This window comes from Nilaparvata lugens, chromosome X (genome assembly GCF_014356525.2).
Source record: "Nilaparvata lugens isolate BPH chromosome X, ASM1435652v1, whole genome shotgun sequence".
NCBI lineage: Eukaryota > Metazoa > Arthropoda > Insecta > Hemiptera > Delphacidae > Nilaparvata > Nilaparvata lugens.
The window spans coordinates 37795283-37820388 of NC_052518.1; the positions used below are offsets into that span (position 1 = coordinate 37795283).

General features: G+C 34.5%; 1 protein-coding gene across 1 annotated transcript in view; it reads right to left on the reverse strand.

Annotated features, from left to right (window-relative positions):
• The window catches only part of LOC120354999 (dynein heavy chain 7, axonemal-like), a 714404-nt gene that overhangs the window by 673092 nt on the left and 16206 nt on the right, over window positions 1-25106 (reverse strand). Inside the window, exons 2-6 of the mRNA XM_039443223.1 lie at window positions 22953-23241; window positions 16286-16525; window positions 15801-15966; window positions 14633-14862; window positions 10015-10149 (exon numbers count right to left, since the gene is read on the reverse strand). Coding sequence (XP_039299157.1) covers window positions 10015-10149; window positions 14633-14862; window positions 15801-15966; window positions 16286-16525; window positions 22953-23241 — 1060 coding nt within the window. The remainder of the gene's footprint in view (window positions 1-10014; window positions 10150-14632; window positions 14863-15800; window positions 15967-16285; window positions 16526-22952; window positions 23242-25106) is intronic.

Here is a 25106-nt window from a genome sequence, read left to right on the forward strand (position 1 = left end):
AAATCCCTCTTTTGCCATGTTTTCCATCGACAAATGCTGAGAAGATTTTGTCCATCTTTTATCAAAAGTTAATAATCTTAATCTTTCATGCAACATTATCTGATGTTGAGATAACATTTTCACACAGAGTTCTTCCACCAATGCTAATTCACAACTGATTTAAAAACATGCAGTTGTACTCTATCACTCTAATTCTATATCATCCTGATCGTTATTTTTTTGTTTTTCAGAATCTAACATCATCATCATCATCATCATTATCATGAATTCCAGCACAGTCAGCCATCATATTAACATCGAGGATCCTGAGAGAATCAGCATCGAGAACGTGCTTGTGAGGTCGAAACGTCATGTTTTTGACATAATTAGGGAGCATGCGGCACGGCATGATGGCAATGTAAAATGATACATTGTGTTGAATGTTTTTTGTACAAATTAGTGGTGATGGATGATGGGGTTAGCGAGTCTGTCTCATCTCTCGTCAATCTTCATAGTGACTCCAACATAGCACTAGATGTGCTTGAGTATTATGAAGATTTTAATTATCATTTCATGTTGGCTATGAGAAAAATCCTGCCATCTTTTGAGAACTTTGTTCGACATGGCAGCGGTTGGGTGTTGAAGAAAATTGACTCACTGGATGTGAATGTGATTAAATTCAATCCAATATTCACATCCAGTTCCATTCAAACACCTCAGTTTCTTAAAAACAAAAATTGTATTATAAATGTCAAAAATCTGTCTGACGAAAAATGCTTTTTATGGTCAGTCCTCGCATATTTCCATCAGAAACCAAAGGACTCAAACCTGACTGTAAAGTATTTGAGCAAGTTTGCTCACACACTTGATACGCGAGGTGTAAATTTTCCGGTGATGACATGCAATATTAAGAAATTTGAAATACTGAACCTGGATATTGCAATTCACATCATCGCATATGACAACAAAAAGTTTTTCCCCCACCGCACGAGCATTTTCCGCACTCGTAAGCACTTTATTGATCTTTTAATGCTGAAAGCCAATGGAGGAAAAACGCATTTTTGTTTAATTAATACCGGGAACGGGAAAAAGGATTATCGCGTCTTCTCTCTCACCTTTCAAAACACCACAGTCAAGTACACATTTGTAATTTCTGTTTTCATAGATTTACATCAAACAAATCTAAAAATTGTGATGGCAAAGCAAATTTGATGAAACATGAGCAGCTTTGTTCCAAGTTTGAATCACAGGGTGTTTCATATCCTAAATGTGGAGACACAATTAAATTTAAGAAACTAGGCGCCACGTTGTTGAAGAAAAGTATACAATTTATGCGGATTTAGAAACTTACGTTGTTAATATCAATAATAATGATGATGATGAATCCGATTCCAATGAAATTACTCATAGCTATTCAAAGAAAACAGCACGACATATTCCCTGCGGGTATTGTTTTGTTGTTATCGATGTGAACGGGGAAATTGCTCACGGACCTGTACTCCATGGATCGAGTAATTTAGATGAAAAAATCATGGAGAAATTTCTTCAGGAAATTACAGATCTCGGTGACATTTTGTATGAGGATATGAAACACGAAATTCCGATGCAACATTTATCCGAAAGTCAAGAGTGCAAATTTCAAAATTCGGTGAACTGTCGGCTTTGCGCCGAACTGTTCCTAGACACCGATATTAAATGTCGTCACCATGCGCATGAAACCAGAAATTAATTACCTATGTGCAGCTCACTTTTCTTGTAATTTATCAGCTCGTACTCTGGAGTACATTTCGTGTTATTTTCACAATTTCTCCCGGTTTGATTCGCATTTCATTCTAAAAGCACTCGGTAAATGCAAATAATTATACTGTGGGATCGCATAGAACTCTGTATGACCGATACCGATAGTTTTCTTTCAAATGTAAAAGTGGAGGACGTGTATCAGTTGATTGAAGAAAATTTGAACCTTTTTGACACTAGTAACTACCCCCCTTACCACCCCTGCTTTTCCATGAAGAGAAATAAAGTTGTAGGAAAGTTCAAGGATGAGACAGCCTTGAAACCTGTCCGTCAATTTATTGGGCTTTGATCTAAACTTTACTCATATTTTGTATGTAATGAGAATGAAGAACCTGTAAATAAATGTGTAGCAATGGGTGTACAGAGTGGAGTGAAATGTAGAAAACTTAATTTCAATTTATACAAGAAATCGCTGATTGAACGTTGTGAACACATTGAAAAATTCAATATGATGAGATCCTATAATCACATCATGTATCAGATTGAATGTGCAAAGATCTGCTTGAGTCCTTATGACGACAAGAGGTACATTGCAGAGAATGGTGTGGACACTTTGCCTTTTGGACATTATAGGGTGCTGACAACGCTCTAACTGATTGCTCAGTATGTCTTGTGATGATCATCCAACACCACTAATTCTGATTTCCTGTTGTAAATATGAATATTATAAGATCTAAGATAGCGTTAGAACTTCATAGCATGCCACGTGTCAACTATCCCACTCGCAGATATGAGTTGAAAAGTGAAAAAGACTTGCTTCAAGCCGATCTCATTGAGATGAACAGTTTATCACGTTTTAATAAAGGTTATAGGTATAACTTAGTTGTTATTAATTGTTATTCAATTCGCATATTGTGTACCATTAAAAGACAAGTCAAGTCAATCTGTATTTGATGCACTCAAACCAATTATTTCTAAAAATAAGGGAGTTAAGTTGTTCCAATCAGATCAGGGAACAGAATTCTTTAATTCAAAAGGTGAAGCGTGATTAGATAGATACAGTATTAAACATTACCATGTTTTTGGTGATAGGAGAGCTTCCATAGTTGGAAGGTTTGATAGAACAATTAAAGCAAAAATTTATAGTTATTTAACTGAACGTGGAACCAAAAACTGGATAAACCAGCTAGACAGTTTGGTTCAGAATTATAATGCAACAACGAACAATTCAATTAGAATGAAACCTAAAGATGTGCGCAAGAAAGATCGTAATCATGTTTTAATGTCTTTGAATTCTGCATTCAATAGACAATATAAATTGAAAAATTTAAAACCAAAATTTAAGCTAGGAGATGTTGTACAAATCTAAAAGAAAAGGGTTTTTTTTGATAAATCTTGTAACATAAATTGGAGCACAGAGTATTTTGTGATTCATTCTATATTCCCTTCTCAACCTGTAACGAACAGCTTGCAAGATCTAGATGGAGAAGTAATTAGTGGTAGGTTTTACGGAGAAGAAATTGAAAAAACACAATTAGACAAATTGGAGAGACAAGTATATCTGATTGAAAAAATATCAAAGCGTGATAAAAGAGGATTGCTTGTTAAGTGAATTGGATTTTCAACACCTAGTTATATTAGTAGAAGTCAACTATTAGATGAAAAATAATCTATTGTAATATCATATTGTAATACGTTGCATTTACTGTAAATGTCACGAAGATTTGGTGTAAATATAATATGTCTTTATCAAAAAATGCTTCTCAGCTCCATTTCAATCTGTTGTTTCATTTTCGTAATTTGCTTTAGGAAATCTTTGACCAAGCCATAGATAAGGAGTAGCAGAGCATATGCATTCTTGTAAAGAGGGTGGGTGCAGGAGAGAGAGGGAATGATATATTGAAGTGAGAAACTTCTATCAGTTTGCTAGTGCATTGCTGTGAAAGGGGGAAGTGACAGTCAGCACGTGTCGACCAACCGCATTCCGATGTGATAAGCCATACACACCCACACTCAGAGAGCCATGTGGTGAGTGACACACCCCCTTTGATAACAACATGATAACTTATGAAAAATGATTAGTTTCTTATCAGATCACATGCTGTACATGTGTCTAACATGAGTAATATCCTGATAGTGCATTTCGACAAGATTATAAGACAGAAAGAAATCCCAGCATGGTGTAAAAATGGTAAGTTGTTACCTCATAATGCAAGGATCCTTATAATAGGGTCTTCAGGGTGTGGTAAGACCAACTTGCTATCTAATTTAATTTTTTCAAAGAATGGGTTGAGATTTAAAACTATATACTCGCATACCAAGAGTGAGTATCAAGATGAATATATTTTTTTAAAAAACGTTTTTTCCAACATGAAGGATATTGAATTCCATATAAACAACAATTCTGAATCTATACTACATCCAAACAGAATATCGGGATATTCTTTAGTTATATTTGACGATTTACAACTTAATCAAGTACCCCAAATAAGAGAATATTTTACTATGGGCCGACATCGTAATATTGAGCAGCATATTTAATCCAGAGTTATGGAGCTACGCAGGAACATTTCACTAGGGACAATGCAAATATGATCATAATCTTCAAGATAGATTTATTGAGTCTCAAATTAATTCACAGAGATCATGTTGGAGGAGATACTTCTTATAAAGATTTCAGTAAACTTTGCCATAAAGTTTAGAATCGTAAACCTCATAATTTTGTAACTATTATGACCAAGTGTGGAATTAATAGTGGCAAGTACCGAGATTCGCTCGATACGTTTCTTACCGTTCAGTAGAGATTAATTCTTTGTGCAGTCATGTTGTCTAAAACACGCAGCAGAAAACTGTATAGAAAGAACGTTGGTTTAATCGATAAGATTAAGAAATTGAGAAAAGTAATCAGTGACAAGCATAAAGGCTCACTTAATTTTAAAAAACGATCGGAGGAATACAATAGGAAAACGCTCTCACCGTTGATAGAGCCCATAATTGAACTGGGAAAAACCAAATCCAGTTTCCACTCTAATCATGGTTTTACACCAAAAAAGGAAGAAGTAAAAGAGGAAGAAGAGAGCATGGAGATTGATGATGAGGAGGAGGGGGAGTCAAGTTATGATAAAAGCTATGGGAGTTCAACAGAGAATCTTTTAAGCTCAACTAGATTTAAAAACAGTTTACTCGGTTCTAGTAAAAACGATGAGGTGTTGGCACAATACCTAAAAAGGTTAAATTAAAGGTTAAAAGGTTAAATACAGAAAAATTGAATAATTCAATTAGTTATGGAATTTCATACGATTCTAAAGATAACGTGTATTATATTGGAGATCAGCAAGTAATATTTGATAATGGTTATATAGATATTTATAATGAGAGATTTCATATAACACATGGTTTTCTTGAGTTATTATTCAGTTCAAGGCGGAATTCGAATCTTTATAATCAGAGAGATCTGGATAAGTATAAAAAAAATCTTAACACTTACAGGCATACATTTAGATTGAAGAGGGTATGTTAAACATAATCAGGGAATAAAATCACAAATGATTAAGAAATTATTCTCCAGTAGAAAAATTAGTAAAAAGAAAAGATGGGGTTTATTGAAATTTGCAAAAAATAATTCTCATGATAGAATTTATCAATACTTCGATAATTTTGACGAATTAGTGGAAAGATTAAATTTACTCTATTCCTCAAAAGCTTCTGGCAACACTGGACATGATGTTGAGATCGCGTCTATAATTGAAGAGCTGAAAGAAGCAATTGTTCAGTGTTACAATGACTTTGCATCGATTCGTTCGGATTGATACACCTAGTAGTGCTAATCTTACGTGCGATATTGACTCGATAACACAGAAAATAATCGAATTGATAAATCAACAAGGAATCAGCAAAGCTGTGAAATTTTATTTAGATTCGCAAATAACCAAACTCGTTTTTTCGGAAAATACTAAGAATATTGGTGTGAGCATAATTGAAAGAGAACATATTCTAAGTTCATTACAAAATTTTAGTGCTAATATTGATAAAGCAATTGCAGAGAGAACTCTAACTTTAGAATCTTCTCTAGGAGAAGTGAAGACTTTAACAGACAGCGTTTCATCCCAGTTGGACAGTATTAATAATGATAAAGTTGATAAAGGTTATTCAGATGAGAAATTAAAAGCCATATAAGATGAAATTAAGAATTTGGAGGTCTTGGACAGAAACTACCTCAATACTAAATTAAAACAGCTTAGTACAGAAATTTTTACTAAAGTAAATGAAACACACCCATCACCAATTGATAAGCAATATTTTGAATCTACTTTGCAGAAATTGACTAGTTCTTCATTAATGAAGGAAGAGTTTGAGAAATGATTATCTGAAATGGTGAGTGCAATAAAAGCTAATATTATGGATGGTATTGAACAATTCATTACAAAAGATGCTATTGCTATTCTGATTAATCAAATTGCAGACAAGTATGCAACTAAAAATGATATAGGAGATTTTATTAAGAAAAACGAGATGGAAGTCGCTGTGAAAAGCGTTCATGATGAAATAGCTGAGGCAATTGAAAATTTGGAAGAGGGGTCTGTTATGAGACTGCAATGTTCAGCTGCATTCATAGATTATCTTAATTTATTCATCCCTAAGATAGCTTATGATATCGTCAGTGGGTATGCACACATTAGTTTTAATATGAATTGGATAGAAGATAAGCAACATAACCTTTCCGAAAATCAGGTTGCGGAAATGATAACAACAAAAATGGGCCTAGCCCAATACAAAGGCTTTGTATTGTCTCCAAAAACATAAAATCTTGTGAAAGGATAACACTTGGCATATGAGGGAGAAATTTGAAGTACAGTGAACTTTAACGGTTTTCTTGCTAACACAAACACATGCTACTTCAAGATGATAAATCAGACTATACATTTTTTCATGTGTCTATGATTGAATGTAACAGTTTTATGTAGGAGTTATATGAAGGCATACACTCTTATCTATAGAATTTGGGAAGGAGGAAACATTCACCCACAGGGGGGCATAGCACAGCCGTCATTTCTCTGGTGAAACATTCACCAAGAGGGGAGCGTAGCACATGCGTCACTTCTCTCTAAACAGTCGAGCTGACAAGTTCACAATGTCTCACTATTTTGATTGGAGAAGTTTCAATGAGTTCTCTGTGAAAGCAAATCCACTAGCCGATTGGAGTTATGAATTTTATCCTTTTGATTGATTTGTAGTAACAAAGGTAACATTTGCTGATAATGGCAAAATTCTCCTTAAAATTATTGATATTGATAGTGAAGGTGACTTCAAACACACTATTAAGTTATCAAAAGAATATTCAGTGGTTTTGAATGAGGATAACATCGGAAGTTTCAATCCTTGTTCATGGGAATTGAATGTGAGTGGGAATCGCATATTCTTAAGAGAGTTTCATGGTAACTATAGACGTTGAGTATTAAGATACCCTGCCCCGAGTGAAATAGGTCTGAGAATATGTGAGTATTTTCAGATATGCTAGTTCATTACAATTATACTTACATATTGTCGGAGAAAACACTTTAACAATAACGACTGGGATGCTTGTACAGCAGAAGAGCTCAATTTTTTACACATGCATAATACTGATAAACAGTTTGATTGAACTCTTGACTGTCAGTTGGAAACCAAGCATAATATGGATATTATAGAACTTAGATTATTGTAGAGATGAGGATTCACTTTAATCTGACAGTATAGCAATAGATTATCAAGCAATAGATGTGGAGAGAGAGAGAGATAGAGAGAGAGTGATAGAGAGAGAGAGAGTGAGACAGGGAGTTTCTCAATTCACTTTAATCTGTCAGTATAGCATTACATGTAGAGAGAGAGAGAGAGAATTTTTACCTCAAAGGGAAATTATTTTTTCCCTCACTTGATATCCACCCCCCTCATCAATACTGTAGAAGGGGAAGGGAGAATCTATTTGAGAGAGAGAGATATCTCTCTCTCCTTCTTCATCCCCCCCCCCTCGTTCTCACTGGGAGAGGGGGAGAGAGAGAGAGGGAGATTAGTTAAGATTAGATTAGATTAGATAAGATTAGAGAGAGAGAGGGTGATAGAGGGAGAGGGTGAGAGAGAGAGAGGGAGAGAGTGTGAGAGGAGTGGTAGAGAGGTGTGGGAGGGGTAAAATCTATTTTTAGAACACCCCCCACCCTGTTTGGTGAGGGGGGTGGTTGGGGGTGGTGGGATGTGAGAGGTGGAGTGGGGGAGGGGGATTTTGAGCAAAAAAGCTTCCTCAAAGTCCCAAACCCATCCTACTCTTAGCAATCGTAGATGAATCAAATTATAACTGATAAAAATTGTTCTCTGTACATAATATGTTTTGAAATCAATATGTAACTGTTTTACCTGAGGTCAGATAGTTAATCAAGTCGAAAAATAATTATCATATTAAGAGAGAAATATTGAAGGTATAACTAGTGAATCTACCAGAAAAACAATTTCGAATTTCATTTGTTCTATAGAACATTAGTAGCATAACCAGTTTTGAATGTGGAAAAGAAATGATTGGATTAGGAACTACATCAAACTGTAAGTATAGTAAGATTATATAGGTAGTGAATAGTATTTAAAAATGTATTCCAGAACTAAATAGCTACCTATCTGTGCATCTTTCCAAATGAAGAAATTTAAAAAAATTACAAGCAATTAGAAAAAAATAACAGAATATGTGGAAGGAGTTAATTCAATCAATAGCAACAACAATACGTTCCATTATAATGGTAAATTACTCAATCATTTGTCTGAATCAAAATATGAACAAGAGTTATTGAATTCAGACCACGTTATCAATAGGATGAGAGAGAACCAGGAACCAGAGTTTACAATATCAATCTAGAACATCATAATTTTATTTGGATGGATGTTAACAAGTAGGCCCACTGCACCCTTATATGGAAAGAGAGTATTTTCACCAGAACCATACATTCTTTGGTAGTTAATTTGTATGTAGTTCTTATCCTAATGTTAATTATATTGTTATCTGAGCAGAAAAGTCTAAACCAATGTAAACAGTGTTAACAACCCTAAACCCAGAGCTCTTCTTAGGAATGAAGGAATTATATAGCACTCCTCATTCTATTATTGTTGATGCAGCATAACTGTAGTGAGAGGTAACTTTGGATTGAGTAGTCAGTTCCTAGTTAGCGCACATATCGAACGGAAGATATCTGATGATATCTTTAAGATAGATAACTCTATAGCAAGATATAAAATAAATTATTGTAACATGAAGGTTACCAAATAAATTAACTTCTTCAAAAGACTATTTGTGTAATAACAATATTCTAACAAAAATACAAGGGAAATAGTATCAAATTATTGCCAGGATATTGGCATAGATGATAGATAGTGAGTAGTTAGTTGTATGATTGAGTGGGAGTTGTTGAATCTGTCTCCATTGAAGGAAAGTGAAGTGATTTCCAACTATGAATCTCTTCATAGTTTCAAATAATGAAACTTAGAAGTTGGAATCTTAGAACTTAGAAGTTTGGTGGGGGGGATTCCGACAGGGCTTATCGACAACCGGAAGTTAGGTTTGATTATGGGATATGATGGACCAAAAGTTAGTTTTGATTGTCACTTTACAAGCCGGATGAGAATTTTATTCTACTGCCATTTATTAAAAATACTTTATTGCCTCAATTTCAATATAGGCTTAATACGTCGTTGTGATGACTCATTCAATTCAATAGTAACGAGTTGTTCGTGCAGCACATAACAATTGGTCAATTTACAGCTCAACTTGAAAATAATCAATGGTATCAAATTAAGTCACTTTCAACCATTGAATAAATACTGAGGCATATTCAAATGTCGCTTCGTCACTTTCAAAATACAAAGTGTTTCCAAATAACAATGTTCTCTATTCAGGAAGATCCCCACATGAGCTTCCAGCTAGATCATGGGTATGAATAATTTGTAAATAATCAACTTGAAAATAATCAATGGTATCGAATTAAGTCACTTTTAACCATTGAAGAACTACTGAGGCATACTTCGTCGCTTTTGAAATACAAAGTGTTTGAATAATTATCCCATTCAGGAAGACCCCCACATAAGCTTCTAGCTTGTGAATGGGTAATAATATGGAGTTTGTCGAACGTTCATGACTAAAGGCGAGATTCGAACCCGTACGGTAGTGCAAGCAGACTGGAATAAGTGTGCAACGCCTCGTCTCGCTTAACCTAGCCGGCAGTAATTTATTGATAACGAATACTATTTAGAGATTGAAAATGTGAAAATAAATTCATTACTCACATGTAAGATGGTAGTTTTTCCACAAAAAGGTTGTCCAACTAATACCAATCCGTGTCTAACATTCATCATCTGATATGTTTGAAGAGTCTTCTTCACAAAATTATCTGATGCTTGAACACGTTGAAAGCTGCAGGCCTAATAGTTTCCAGGATAATCAGTAACAGAATCATTGATCAAAAACTCAATACCAAATAATTATTTATTCTAGTAAAAACATGAAAAATAGATTGGAATAAACATAAAAAATAATCGGAATAAAAATATATGTAAATTCATATTATGTGATGATGTGCACTGAATGTGAATTCTTTTGCAGTATAATATTATTAATAAAATTTGAACAATGAAACAAAAGTACATATAAAATATTCAAACAATTATTATTGAATTCGATAATTTTCTTGAGGTAAGCATTGGTTTGAGAGCGGGATCTATATTTGGTTAAACAGAACGTATATCAAGTTGAATCACAATTCAAACTCTTTCTAGTACCATGAATCTGGATGTTCTATGAAACTAATTGCTGTTAGGTGCTTTAGGTGCATTTCGATCAGTCCAGGTGTTCGATTATCCCAGATTCTCGATTAGTCCAGGTGTTCAATTACACTAGGTCGGACTTTCCCGATTGGACCAGGACCTGGTATAATCGAACTACTAGGTTAATCGAGGAAGAATATTTCGATAAACCCAGTAGTTCGGTTATAACAGGTTGTATAAACGAGACCTGATCTTATCGAGACACAGGACATGGTATAATCGAACTATTGGGTTAATCGAAGCACTAACCCAGTAGTTCGATTATACCAGGTCCTCTAAACGATACCTGGTCTAATCGAAACACAGGGCCTGGTGTATGATCGAGACACAGGACCTGGTATAATCGAGACGTGGGCTAAATGAGACGGAATGTTCCGATTAGCCCAGTAGTTCGATTATACCAATTGTCATACTGTAATGTCAGAAACACAAGCTGTTATATAATATGTAAAGTACAGTCGGTAGCTAGGCTACCATAACAAAATAGAGCCCACACGGTTGAAGCGTAGGCCTATATCTTTATGGTCAATGTCTCTTCTGAATCTGAATATTTATGAAAATTGGCTCACTTAACAAATGATATTTCCTTTTAATATTTATCTCGTGAATCCAAAAAATATGTATTTAGTGCTTATATTCAGATCTTATGAGGAAATTCATCAAACGATGCTTTGAACACATGAGATGAGACACCAATGCAAATCCTAATCGAGAAAGTTTTTTTATTTTTAGGAAAGGTAAGTTTTGAGAGAAAGGAGAGAGAGGAAGAAGTTGTAGATAAAGATCTAATCTTCATTTTGTATTTGTGACTTTTTCAAGATGGATAGTATTCTTTGTACTGGCATGGAAAGGAGAGTGACAAATAAATATTATTATTCGGAGTACAGCCAAACCACTATTAGGCCTACAAACTTGAAATTTCACACATATATTATTCATACTATAAGTGAACATTGAAAAAGGATTTTAAAATCTTTTGCCTCTACCAAGAATCAAAAAAAAAATTATTACAGGCTTTGTTGTGTTAATACCATTATGTTGAAAGCATGATTGAACGAGCGACAGCGAGTTCTTACTTTTGACTCACAAGAAGGCAAAAATCGCTGTCCGTCTGTTTGTATGTTCCACAATATCTTAAAAAAGAATTGATCAATCAGCAAACAATCTCAACCTGATTGAGCCATAAGAGTGTTTTAGAGATAACAAGACCAAGGTTTTTAACACTCTCAGAATATTCCAACTCAACGCCATTCAACCTCAACCTTGGAACATTCGGAGCTCTGAATCGGTTATGAATTACAATAATACTCTGTGTCTTACCTTCATTCAATCTCAATGCATGATTATATGCCCAGCTACTAATAGCATCAATGTCAAAACTCATCCGTTCGACACATATATCAGACTCACCTGTAGATAAATGTTGATAGATCTGAAGGTCATCAGCATACAGATTAAATTTGCAGTGTTCTATGCATTTTGTGATGTCATCGATGTAGAGAAAGAACAGAAGAGGCCCAAGAACCGAGCCTTTGGGGACTCGTCAGGTTACATATTTCTCCATGAAGAAACCATATTCTTGTCCCTGACACACTGTTGGCGATTCGACAAGTAAGACTCAATACATTTCACACAACCCTCTCCAAAACCAAGATTTCTCAATTTCAGAAGGAGAAAGGGACGATGAACACAGTCAAGCGTTTTTGACTAATCAAATAGTGTCAGAATATATAGAAAAGTACCCTGACTACTATCCATAGCTGACCTGATATCCTCAGCAACTTCAAGTAGATCAGTGGCAGTACTGTTACATGTGCGGAACCAAGACTGCAAGGTAGACAGTGGATGAAAACGTTCTAGAAAAACAAAAAACTGCTGATGAAGGAGTTTCTCGAAACATTTAGTCAGAGCTGGGGGAATACTGATAGGCCTCAGATCTGATAATGGTGAGACTAAGGCTGATTTCCAAATTGAGAAAAAAGGTTGATTCCAGAGATCTATTGAAAATCATTGTAAGAATGGGCGAGGAGGAGGGTAGAGTATCTGTGATGAATTTGATAGGTATGCAATCGACTCAAACTGCAGTACTTCTCATCCCCATGATTATCCTCATTACATCAGCTCCAGTAACAAGAGAAAAAGAGAGCTGCTGCGCAGGAGCCACATGAGGCGCCGCTCTTAGCCTGTTCAAGTGTTCATGAGCACCGGACAGGTTGATTGAATTATCAGTAAAGTTATCATTGAAATCATCTTAACTGAAAGGTATATATTATGATGAACATGTGATTTCACAATAACCAAGTTTTTCAATCTGGACCATATCGTTCTAGTAGTCTGCTTGCCAGAAAGAGAGTGGTCATAGAACCTGACCTTGGCATTACTAATTTCCTGCTGTGTTTGTTTCGAAGCTGCTTATACTCTGCCCAATCGGCCGCAGATTTTGAGCGTTTGGCTATACGGAAAACAGCGTCTCTCATCTTCTGTAAACTATGAATTTCCTGGCTGAACCAGGGTGCAGACTTTTTATTTACTCTTTCAGTAACCATAGGAGCATTCCGTCTGTCAAACAAGAGAAGTAGAAAGCTGTTAAACCTGTCGACCATCCCCAACATTATCTGTGAGAATGACTTCATGCAAAGGAATAGAGGCAGCATCAAACATAAGACCACTCATACCCAGGCACCTATAATTCCTATATGTGATGAACTCCTGCTTTGGTTTTGGCGGGTGCAGTCTGTAGGCATAGAACACAAGGTCTTGTTTGGAGAGCCCAGGAGCCGAAAGTTGACCGTGGTTCGCAACTAGATTCACATCAGTGACAGCAACCACATCTAGCCAAGTTTCTGCAGTTGCTGTGTGGTGTGTCGAATGTATTGGTGAAATTGTTCATTACAGCTATTTGAAATTAGAGTAGAATGTGCTGTATTTACTGAAGCTAAATCGAGTAGATCTGTATTGAAGTCACCCATGACAATGACATGTCTGTGGTGAGTCATTAAATTCAATATAGATACTTCGAATTCAGCAAGTGATTATCAGGTGAGGCTGCAAACGTCGATACTTCCCCAACCGCACGCAACCGCAAATTATGTGATAATTTGGAATGCTTTGTTGAACCGTTAAACCGAACCCCACTCTCATAGCTATGTTTGCCTTGAGAAAGCTTTTTTAATTCAATTGTTTTGAATCGGAATTGAGAGAAGGATTGGTTCTGATGATAGATCAATATTGATCGAATTAGTAGTGACGATCTTTTCGATGTAGTGTATGTCATAATCAGACTGAAGAAACTTACTCTAATGTTAAGGTTATGTATGGTAAGAGATGAAGATTGAGGAATAGGTGGTGATGATTAGGTGGGGTACGGTGAATGCGTTAGTGGGGTTGTAATTTAATGTACTGGAAAATATGAAATTCAGAACCACACAAAACAGTTCTTAAACAGTCTCCTGAATGGTCAAATAAATTTGTCCTTTCACACACTCTTCGACAAAATACTTCACAAATCAAAATTACCGCTCTACTAACACATCCATCAACCCCCACCACATCATAGCCACCTATTCCTCCACGTTCATCTCTTACCATTAGACATTAGAGTAAGTTTTCTTCAGTCCGATGATGACCTACACTAGGTCGAAACGTCACTACTGATAGTAAGTTTAAAATTCAAATTGAACTTTTGTCATTTTAGAAACAGTCGTCGAAGAATGTCGTACGACAAGATTCTAATCCTTGAGTTTTTGTAGTTCAATTCAATTCGACACTTAACAAAACTAGAAGAAGTAGAGTTCCTGAATGTTTGGGAAGCTCGTTGAAAACCCATTCATTGATAAATTGACGTATTTTTTCAAGTTGACTCCATTTGATCGCTATCGTTTGCTGAAACGCAAACTTTGTTGTTTATACTCGCCCATACTTGGTGGCGGGGTGAGCCATTGCCCCCCTTTCTTTCAGGAAAAATGATTTTGATCAAAAAATTTTTGTTTTACAGTAAGGTTTAACATAATGAGTATAAGCTACATTTAACAGTATTCTGGGTGATGTGTTATGTTTGAGTAATTTTTAAATAGCTTATTACCTTTTTAATGATTGCAATATGTGTTCCACGGAACTCATGGTGAGGTACATCTTCACATAAGAACATGTCTGAAATTATATCACTAAAAATGGATGCATCATACTCATCAAGAACTTGGGGAAAAGCTATGTCGACAAGAGCCTGGAGTATAAGGCGGTGTTCATCAACATCGGATTGTATTGTCTTCAAGTCACCCGCGTTTTGAATAACAGTTTTTATTGATCTGAGACCTGTGAACAGATTCCAACATTGAATGGAAAAGACTAAGAAATTGTCAAAAAACCACTGATTTATTGATTATCAGGAAGACCGGTTTCGGTTATTACACCATTGTCAATCTCTGATAAACTAAAACTAAATACAATAGCTGAGTTTATACTAGTAGGCGAGTACTGCTATTGGTCGAGGGCATGAACGCCTGCCATTGGCCTAGCTAGACACTCTCCTCCCCCTCAACGGTGTGACAAATGGCAGCTTAAGCAACAGAATCGCCTTGATAATAAATTAATAGTAAATTTTATTTTTAATCATGGCGATTCTTTTGCTTAAGCCGCCATCTTGTCACACCGTTGAGGGGGAGGAGACTGTCTAGCTAGGCCAATGGCAGGCGTTCATGCCCTCGACCAATAGCAGTACTCGCCTACTAGTATAAATTCTGCTGCTCTTGTATTTAGTTTTAGTTTATCAGAGATTGACAATGGTGTAATAACCGAAACCGGTCTTTCTAATTATCAATAAATCAGTGGTTTTTTGACAATTTCTTAGTCTTTTTCATTCAATATGAATAATTACCACAATATCAACTTCTCAACTACACAAAAAGATTTCAACATATTGTGTTTCACTTGGACCTTCACGCTATGAATTTATTAAAGCCTTATTTTTATCAAGCAATGATTTTTCACACGTCCGTTACAAAAGCCAATAGTATGTTACATAATTCACGATATAATGTTATTCATTATCAGAATTTGAGAATAGAATAGTTTTGGACCAAGTCTGTTGATCGTTCCTGATCATATTTATGTGATTTGAAAAAAATTGTATCCACAAATGAATGAATAAATAAGTATTGGGAATTTCGGAGGCTGATATGTGCAGAAATGCCGAATTATATAAAAATTTCACACTGTATAATTCGAAATCATAATTAAATTCATCAACTTACCAAATTCATAATGCGGTTGCGTTGATAGCTGTTCTGAAAAAAGTTTATAGGTGGTCACTACTTTCACAGAGAGAATTTCCGCTTCTTGGAACCCGTAAGACATTAGAAGAATTTTGCCAATCAACGAGAAGTCTGGTACCATCATAGCAACAGTTCTGAAAAGAACCTGGAAACATACTTTAGCTTTAAGATATTGTTCTTTTTCATATAACAGTATCTGTCTTATTTTAAATCTCCAGTTATTAAGTGTAGGGTATTCATTGTATGATGAATATTATACAAAGTAATCCAAAATAACGAGAAAGACACTTTTATAAATTCATGAAGCAAAAGTGAAAAGACAAAAAGGAATAACATTCATGATAATTGAAACTTTAAAACTTTCCCGTTAAGAAATAATAAATTCAATTGAATCTGTTTTTTTCATCACGACAAGTAAATCTAATTTCTGTTTAATAGAATCATGTACAAAAATCTGAATTTACCTTGAGATTATCAGGAAGTTCACATCGACCCACATATCCAGGATTCACAGTGATACATACAAAGCACGATGGATTCAAATTCAACTCACAACAATCAAAGTTGAGCACTTTGGCATTATTTCTGATCGCCAGCATTATACTATGCATTTGCTGAGCTACTACACTGAGAACCTGTATCTCAACTCGATTGAAGTCATCAAAGCAAACCCAACATCCGCATGATGCTATTCCCTTGAAAAACTGAAAAATGTATACTTTTCATTCAAGTTGAAAGATGCAAGATATTGAAAAAGAGAATGTCAAACCTTCTCAAACAAAACATAACTGCTGGTGAGATTAACTATGAGTTATTGTCAGCATTGATGTTAAAGTTTAAAATCTCACTTAGTCCAGTATATATCTTACTATAGCACAAATGAATTGAATTATTTGAATAGCCTTAGGTATCAGCGGTTCTTATTTCGAGGAAGATTCTATATCGTTATATGAATGATCAATGTTTGTCACATTTTTTGCTATATCAGATGAAAGGGAATTAGAATAGGAATTATTCCAAGTATCATGTATTTTTTGTTTCTCATATTGAAGTAAAGTCTCTAAATATAGAGACTACACGTATGTTGAAATTGGATGAGTACAGTGATCAGCTATTGTTAATGGATTGGCCAGGTATTTTGAGTCAGTTTATGAGGCCGATACGCAAGCACCGCTGGAGCACATGAGAACGGTCCGGAGGTGTCTGAGGTTCGGGGTTGGGTGTTGAATTGACTCCTCTGACGAGATCCTGCTTGCCATTAATTGCCTGAAATCTAGCTGTTCTGAGTGCCCTGATTCAATACGCAATTTCATTGTCAAGGGTTTTGCAGGATTACTTGTGAGTCCTTGAAAATTCATATTCAATTTATCTATTAAGACTGGTCGATTCCTTTGCAAATTGAAGATAGCCAGTCACACCTATTGTTGAATCAGGCAAAAGAACTGAAATAAATATTTATAGGCCCATTCCTATTCAGAGATGCTTCTCAAAGTTTTCCAAAAGGATTGATTCTACATTCAATTATAATTATGCAGGCAGTTAAAAGGAGTTGCTGGTGAACAACTTGGATTCTTGATGGGACGCTTCACAGCAGTGACATCCTCATGGTTTTCAAAAATGAAGTATTCAGATACATGATGATGGGAGACAAGTAGATGTTGTATTTGAATAGATTTCAAAACTCGATTCAACGCTTTCGATTTATCCTAACAAATCTACTCTTTTGGAACATGAATGAATAAACTTTCCATTTCTCCGTATGCTATTATTTTTGATCATTGATCAAGTGATTTTGAAATAGAAATTTTTTGTGGGCTATTGAGTTGGAAAACGTATTTGTTTTGAGAAAACTGGAATGATAGTTTATTATTGTGATATTATTATTAATATGTTGAATGTGACATTGATTGATAAAATTCACATTGGAAGATAAAATTCCAAGGAAATCCTTGTATCATTTTCCTTGATTTTTTTCAGGTTATGTCACAGTTGTGAAATATGGTTAGTTTTTTATGCATAATTCTGATAGAACTTTATTCAAAAATAGACTTGCAAACTATAAATAATAATGAATTTAGATGCACTAATCCAAATAATTTACTCATTTCAAGACTATTATATGGAGTGTTTCAGAAGTAGTGTTGAACATTTTAGGGTATTGTTCCTGGATGATAGGAGACTACAAATGTCGTATCTAAAGTGTTCAAAACTCAGCGGTTATCCTTATAGCTGCCACTTTGTTTTTTTCACCTAGGAATTTTTATCCCAAGAGCGAAATGTTGTTTTGACATGGATATTTATGCTATCAAGACTCATCTTTAAAAAATAAAATGAAAAATTCTCTATGTACCTACATATTGAAAATGGCGGCCATTTCAAATCTTTGATGGCAAATTTCACGAAAACTGTTCACTTAACAGAAAATTTACAACAGACAAAAAGTTGGCAAATTTTATCAAGATTTCAAGGATTCCTTAATTATTAAGATTGGTCAAAGAATAGCAAAGAAATTGGATCTTTTCGTACTGCATGCATGACCATTTCCCACCATTTAAACATCAGTATTCAATTTTCAATTCCAATTATATTCAAGATGAAGATTTGAAACTATGTATGGCTCCATATGGCCACACAGCTGATTTTACAATGTTTTTCAGATTATCTTCGGATACTATCGTCTTGTGCATTCATGCAGTACGGAAAAAAAATTTCTCTGTTATTCTTTGACCAATCTCAATAAATAAGGTATCTTGAGATCTCGATTAAATTTGCCAACTTTTTGTTTGTTGTACATTTTCTGTAAAGTGAACGGTTTTCGTGAAATTTACCATTAAAATTCAAAATGGCTGCCATTTTTAATATGTACATCGAATTTTTTTTTAAACTTGAGTCTTCATAGCATAAAATATTAATGCCAAATTTCAAACCAATACAACATTTCGTTTTTGAGATGAAAAATCCTAAGTGAGAAAAGCAAAATGGCAGCTATAAGGATAACCGCTTAGACTTAGACACTTTACATTTGTAGTCTTCTATCATCCAGTAACAATACCCTAAAATGTTCGACACTACTTCTGAAACAATCTGTATATATACTATTATATTACTTTAAATATATAATATAAAAATAATATACTTTATATATTACTTTATATTACTATTATATATACTACTATATCATATACTATTTGGCTATTTATCTATCTATTCCAAAACAATAACTGAGATATGTTTGCTCAGTTCAAGTTCAGAACTTAATTTCAAAACCTACCTCAGTCGAGGGTTCAAAATCACTCTGTTTTAAATTCTGGACTCAACATTTTTCTATAAATCCTTGACTCGGAAAGAGGCGAGAATCTAATTCGAGTCCTGGACTTAAAAGCCCTTTACTCAGAAAGCGAAATTATAAACTCCAGGGTCTAACGTGATCTTCATACTCCAGGTTCGATTTGAGTCCTCGACTATGCTGATACCACTCTGACTCGGAAAGCCAATTTTCTGACTCTAGAGTTCAAAGCTAGTTGAGGTCTAGAACTTAGCTAAATCCCGAGCTTGGAAACCGGCCATATAAGTCGTAGAATATAGATTGAAAAACTCAAAGTAATGCTCCAGTAGACTGACAAATCTTATAAATAGTTACTAGGATTCCAGAATGCAATACGTGAAAAAAAGTCTAGTAAATTCAAATGTAGATTACATCTGGGGTACCTTCAGCTTCCAACCTTGGACCACTTCTCTTTCTCTCATTTATTGATGATCTTTCAACTGTAATTAGTGGCTTTTCCTGCCATTTGTATGCATATGATGGGAAACTGTTCAGGGAGATTTCGGTTCCGGATGACTGCCGCAGCCTTCAAGGGGACTTGACCAAGCTTACTGCTTGGTGTATAAATAACAAACAAGAGCCTTAATTCAGGGATGGCAGGGCATAGATCGATAGATAGATAGATATATTTATTGATAATTGTTATAAGGCTGTTGCCTATGGTAACATTTACAAAAATTGACAGTAAAATTAAATCAAACTTAAGAGATAAATGATTATTTAACAGTTATGCATCAGTATAATCAATTGAAAATAAAGTATCAAAGAAAATAATCTATATATATAAAAATGTTATGTTGGTTTGTGTACGCTTCAAAAACTCCAAAAGTACTGCACCGATTGAGTTGAAATTTTAACATGATATAAAATCCGCATCAAGGATTGTTTTTGGTCTATCAAATTTATAATCCGACTTAGAACTCTTTCCTACGGTCCTTCAAAGTTTACATGTAATTCTTATGGGAGAAGATTTGTGAGCTGGCCTCACACAGAAATAAAAATCAGCTGTTATAATCATTGCATCATCCAACAGCCGTCGGTAGATCTGTTTTTCCATGTTCTTTCTTTCTACTGATTCACAGAATTTCAATTCTAATAATAATTTCAACATGTTCAAAATTTTAACATGAGTATAATTTGTGGATTTAAGTGAAATTTTTAATATTTTTTGTGATTGTGAAGGAAGATTTTGGTTTTATTCATATTTTGAAATTAATTAATCTGATAAATCCAGAAATATTGTAGTACATACATTTTTGGACTCAAAATAGTGTGTGGATTAAGTTATTATTTACATAACCTCTAGACCGTGTATTCCAAATTGAGGTTAAAAGCAGTTTTGGGCGAATGCCTGTTGTTTTTACCTGCATTGAATCTATTGTCTATGAATGAATGGAATGAAATAATGCTGCGGTGCGAACGACGTCCAAACTTGGGTCGTAGAACTCGGAATGCTGTAAATTTAGAATATGCACGGGAAAATCAGCAGCAAGGAGATATACCATTCAATTCCCCAGCAAGGTGCATTCAACTATATCTAAAAATGCGAACTGCTGTACAACTAGCAAATAGGAAGTCCATATTGAGATATAGAATACTGATTGATGGATAATTTTCATAAAAATATAGTGCATCAGATTGAGCAAAGAATAAGCACACCTGAGGAGGCGCGGCTTGGTGATACAAAGTGTTGATTTTATGGAGATTGCCTTATCACACTGTTACATGTCATGTCCGAAAACTCATAATGTATTCCTACTTTTGAGCCTCTCTTTATATTTCTAATCTTATTATATCAACTAAATATTTCATGATTGAATACTACTAATAATTTGTATTCATACTCCAACCACAATTTATTGTATGAGACTAGAAAAAATGGAGCATATAATATCATACTATCATTTTCAAATGTAATATTTATTGGGAAAAACCGAGGAACCTCTACCCCCCCATACCACCTGTTTTTTACCACCCCTAGCAGTATGGTGAAATGGAGCCACTGTGATAAACAAAAAATAGATATAGCAAAATGTGAGTACTTATCGTTTATATATGAAGCTACACGGCAGGTAGCTTCATATTATGTAGATGGTGTTCCGTTGGAGGAGGTAGAGTCTTTCAAGGACTTGGGTGTCCTTCTTAGTTCGGATTTCTCTTTTAACAGACATATTATTGACTTTTTGTGTAATAGGGCCAATCAGAAAATGGGATTCATCACAAGTTCCCTCCAATTATGTCTTATGAAACTTTTTTGTATAGATCCCTAGTCTGAAGTATTTAAGAGTAAGCCTCTTGGATTCGCAATCCTTATTGCAATAATCACGTACTAGTTTTAGAGCGGTCACAGAACAATTCCTGAGATACAATTCCTGAGTATTTTTAAAGATTCAATACTTATTGTCCACATGAACTGCAATCAAAACCCAATCGACTGTAATTATTGTCCTGATATGGAATAAGTCAGTAGCACTAAATATCCAGGTGTTATCATTGATGAGCATTTGAAATGGGACATCCACATAAAAGTAATCTGCATAAGAATAGGATACCTTTCCTTCAAATTCTATGAAGCAAGAAGAATTCTGAGTCAGAGTCAGCTAAAAATTGTAAAATTTACTCTGATTCAATCTATAATACAATATGGGATAACCGTGTGGGGAGGGGGCGCGGTTATAATCCACATTTGAAAGAACTCTTGATATGCCAAAAATTAATAATCAAAACTATTCTGAATAAACCTAGACTTTCCTCAACCTATTTGACTTAAAAGAATTCGATGTTCTCACAATTGGACAATTATTCTGAGTGTTGTAAAATTTATTATTAAGCATAAAACTGATTCCTTCTACAAATAACACTGCCAACAATCTATACAACCTAAGACCTAAAGCAAAAAAATATTTCACTTATAATACAAACATACAAACAATCAGAAGACAAACTGATATGTACATAAGCAGTAAGATCAATAATATAGTCCCCGAACAGAATATTGGATGTGCGAAAATAATTTAAAAATTTAAAACAGGATACTAACAGCTCGATCAAATGCAATAGTTCACTTGTATCTATGAGATGTTTTCAGAAAGTGTACTCTTCTCACTTGTGTGCTTATTCTGCAATCCTTTGTATTTCATCTCATTTTCCAAACCTTTTTTTCACCACCTTGTCCTATCATTTTTTCATCCTTTTCCTTATTTCTGTACCCCTATACCGTTCTTTCATTTCCACCCATTTACTTCTCCTGATACCTTTTTCACCTTCTCAAGGATTGAAGGTTTCCCTGATATATGGATAACCATAGTTGGAAAAGCCTTTCAATCCTCCACCATCTTTTTTGCACCACTATTCTTTGTATTTTTTTATTGTGTATTGTTGTTGTTGTTGTTGTTTGCATGCATTCTCTTTGTTAATCTGTATCAAATATGTATGTGTGTGTATTGTCCTTTGGACTATCCATCAAATACACTTTGAACAGAGTTCCAAATAAAATCATTGAAATCAATACGAGATACTAGATCCCTCATCTCACTCCATGGTTTATTCGATAATTATGAAATAGATTATCCATATTTGCTTTTCAATTACAATACAATCATATATATCTCAACCATAGCTCGCCGTTCCACTCCATTTGTTGTTTTCTCGATCTAGAACTGTGAGCCACTATAATTCACCAATGAATTCGAGGTTTTGTTATGAATCATTAGAAAGATAGAGAGGATTCCTAATTGATATGTATCAAAATTGTAATGAATTAATAACTAGACATAGTTTCTAAAGTTCCTGAATAGATACTTTACCTGACTCAGAGACTTATAATCAAGTTGACTATTACAGTTGAAATTGAGACAATGAATGGCGATAGCTTTGGCAAGATCTTTGATGCTTTCTGTTTTTCCAGTACTTGCTGGACCCTCAGCAGCCACGTTCATGTGAAGATTGTAGGCACCAATAAGCGTTAGATTGCAACGCTCTGTCAACGGAGTGATTACAAGTCGCGATACATTTCCAACATATTCATAGGAATAATTGAGTTTAGCATTTGTGATACACACTGACATTTCACTCTGCTCTGGATGGTAGTAGTATCTGAAATTCATTGGATGATAATGAACAAATTTACTGCCGATATATTATTCAACTCATTGATACAAAATTTGATTCTGCTATCCATTCATCACAGGAAAGTATTTGCCTGATTTTCTAGAATGTTATCTATAATAGAATAGTATAAAAGAACTTTTTTGATGAGGTAATGTAGTTCAACAGTAATTTTAATTCTTCTAACAATAGAATGAGATACTGAAAAATTATAGTCCATGGTGTAGTGTTGAGCAGTTGAGCATATGTTGTATTAATAATATTATCAGCTGTCCTAAAAAATTGAGTTTGTTATAATAATTGGAATGAACACTCAATTTGGATCACATTCGCTGGAGTGTTATTACTAATATTTCATATAAATATATATATTTTTTTATATTTTATATTTTATATTTTATATTTTATTTTATATTTTATATTTTATATTTTATATTTTATATTTTATATTTTATATTTTATATTTTATATTTTATATTTTATATTTTATATTTTATTTTATATTTTATATTTTATTTTATATTTTATATTTTATATTTTATATTTTATATTTTATATTTTATTTTATATTTTATATTTTATATTTTACATACAGGAATTGATGTGAAAGTGGGGACTTGATTCTTGAGGAGGGTTACCAGCATGGTGGAAGATTGAGACATTGCTATGACAACCCTTGTTCAAATAAAGGAGGGAACAGGAATCCTTGTTCCTGTCCTGAAGGTGAGCTGAGTGACTGTGATATTGAAGAGAGTCACTGTGATTTAGTGAAATATAAGAGAGGTAGAATTGCTAGTCAACGTTTTAGAAAGGAAGTCAATAAAAGTGATTCATTATTGTATTGTTCCCCTAAGCGTTCTTGTTGAAACTCAAGTGAAAAATGCAGTGTCTTTGAAAGATTCATGTCGATTTGTGAAGCTGCAAAACAAACAGATCATTTTGATTCAGAAGCAAGTCAAAAACATCGGGCAGAAAATTAGAGCTTCAAAATAAGTCACCAGTGACCAATTGGAGTGGTGATAAAAGAAGATTGGTTGTCACCATGTAGAAATTTGGCTGTAACTGCAAAAAAAGAAAAAATGAAGCTCAGAGTTTCAAGCTGTCTGTTGTCAAAGAAAATTCGCGAATCGTGTGTCTGCAAGTATTTCGGAAGCCAATTCCATCTCCTGAGCCTTCCAATAACATAGATATTATTATGAATGAAGCCTTTAGAGGGATGTGGTGAAGGGTATCTGGTGGACAGCAAAGCAGAAGCAGGGTTGATACGGGGAAGCAGGGAGCTTCCAGAACATCCCAGTGTATTTGGGTTTTGGTGCAGGGGGACGTCAACCAATGACAAGCGTGTTCCAGAACCTTTGAATCACTGTGATTGGTCGGATTACCAAACCTCCAGGCCCTTCTGGGAGTTCTGGAGCACTGTATCCTCAGCCTTCTAGATGGTTCTGCAGAATCTATAAAGTGATGCATGTTGCAGATGGGAGTTAGATGACAAACTACAGTGCTATTACTTGTTCCTTCCCATTGTGACAGATTAGTGATAATAATCGTGACAGATATTAGAGTGATGATAAACGTTTGTAGTTGTTTGAAAAGTAATCTTTTTCCCAGTGATAGTTATTCTCAAACAGTTCTCATACTAGTAAACATAAGCTTGTGATTAATTCCATGTAATTCATGGAGTAGTTATCAGTTTATAGTTGTTTCATTAGTGTACTCGTTATAGTGTTTTAAGTAATAAATTCACTCAGTATAAATTGCCTTGAGTGTTCATTCAGTGTTGAAACCCACAACATTGGTGTCAGAAGTGTGGATATTATTCTTCAGGCGATCTTATAAACTGTTATCTCCATGTG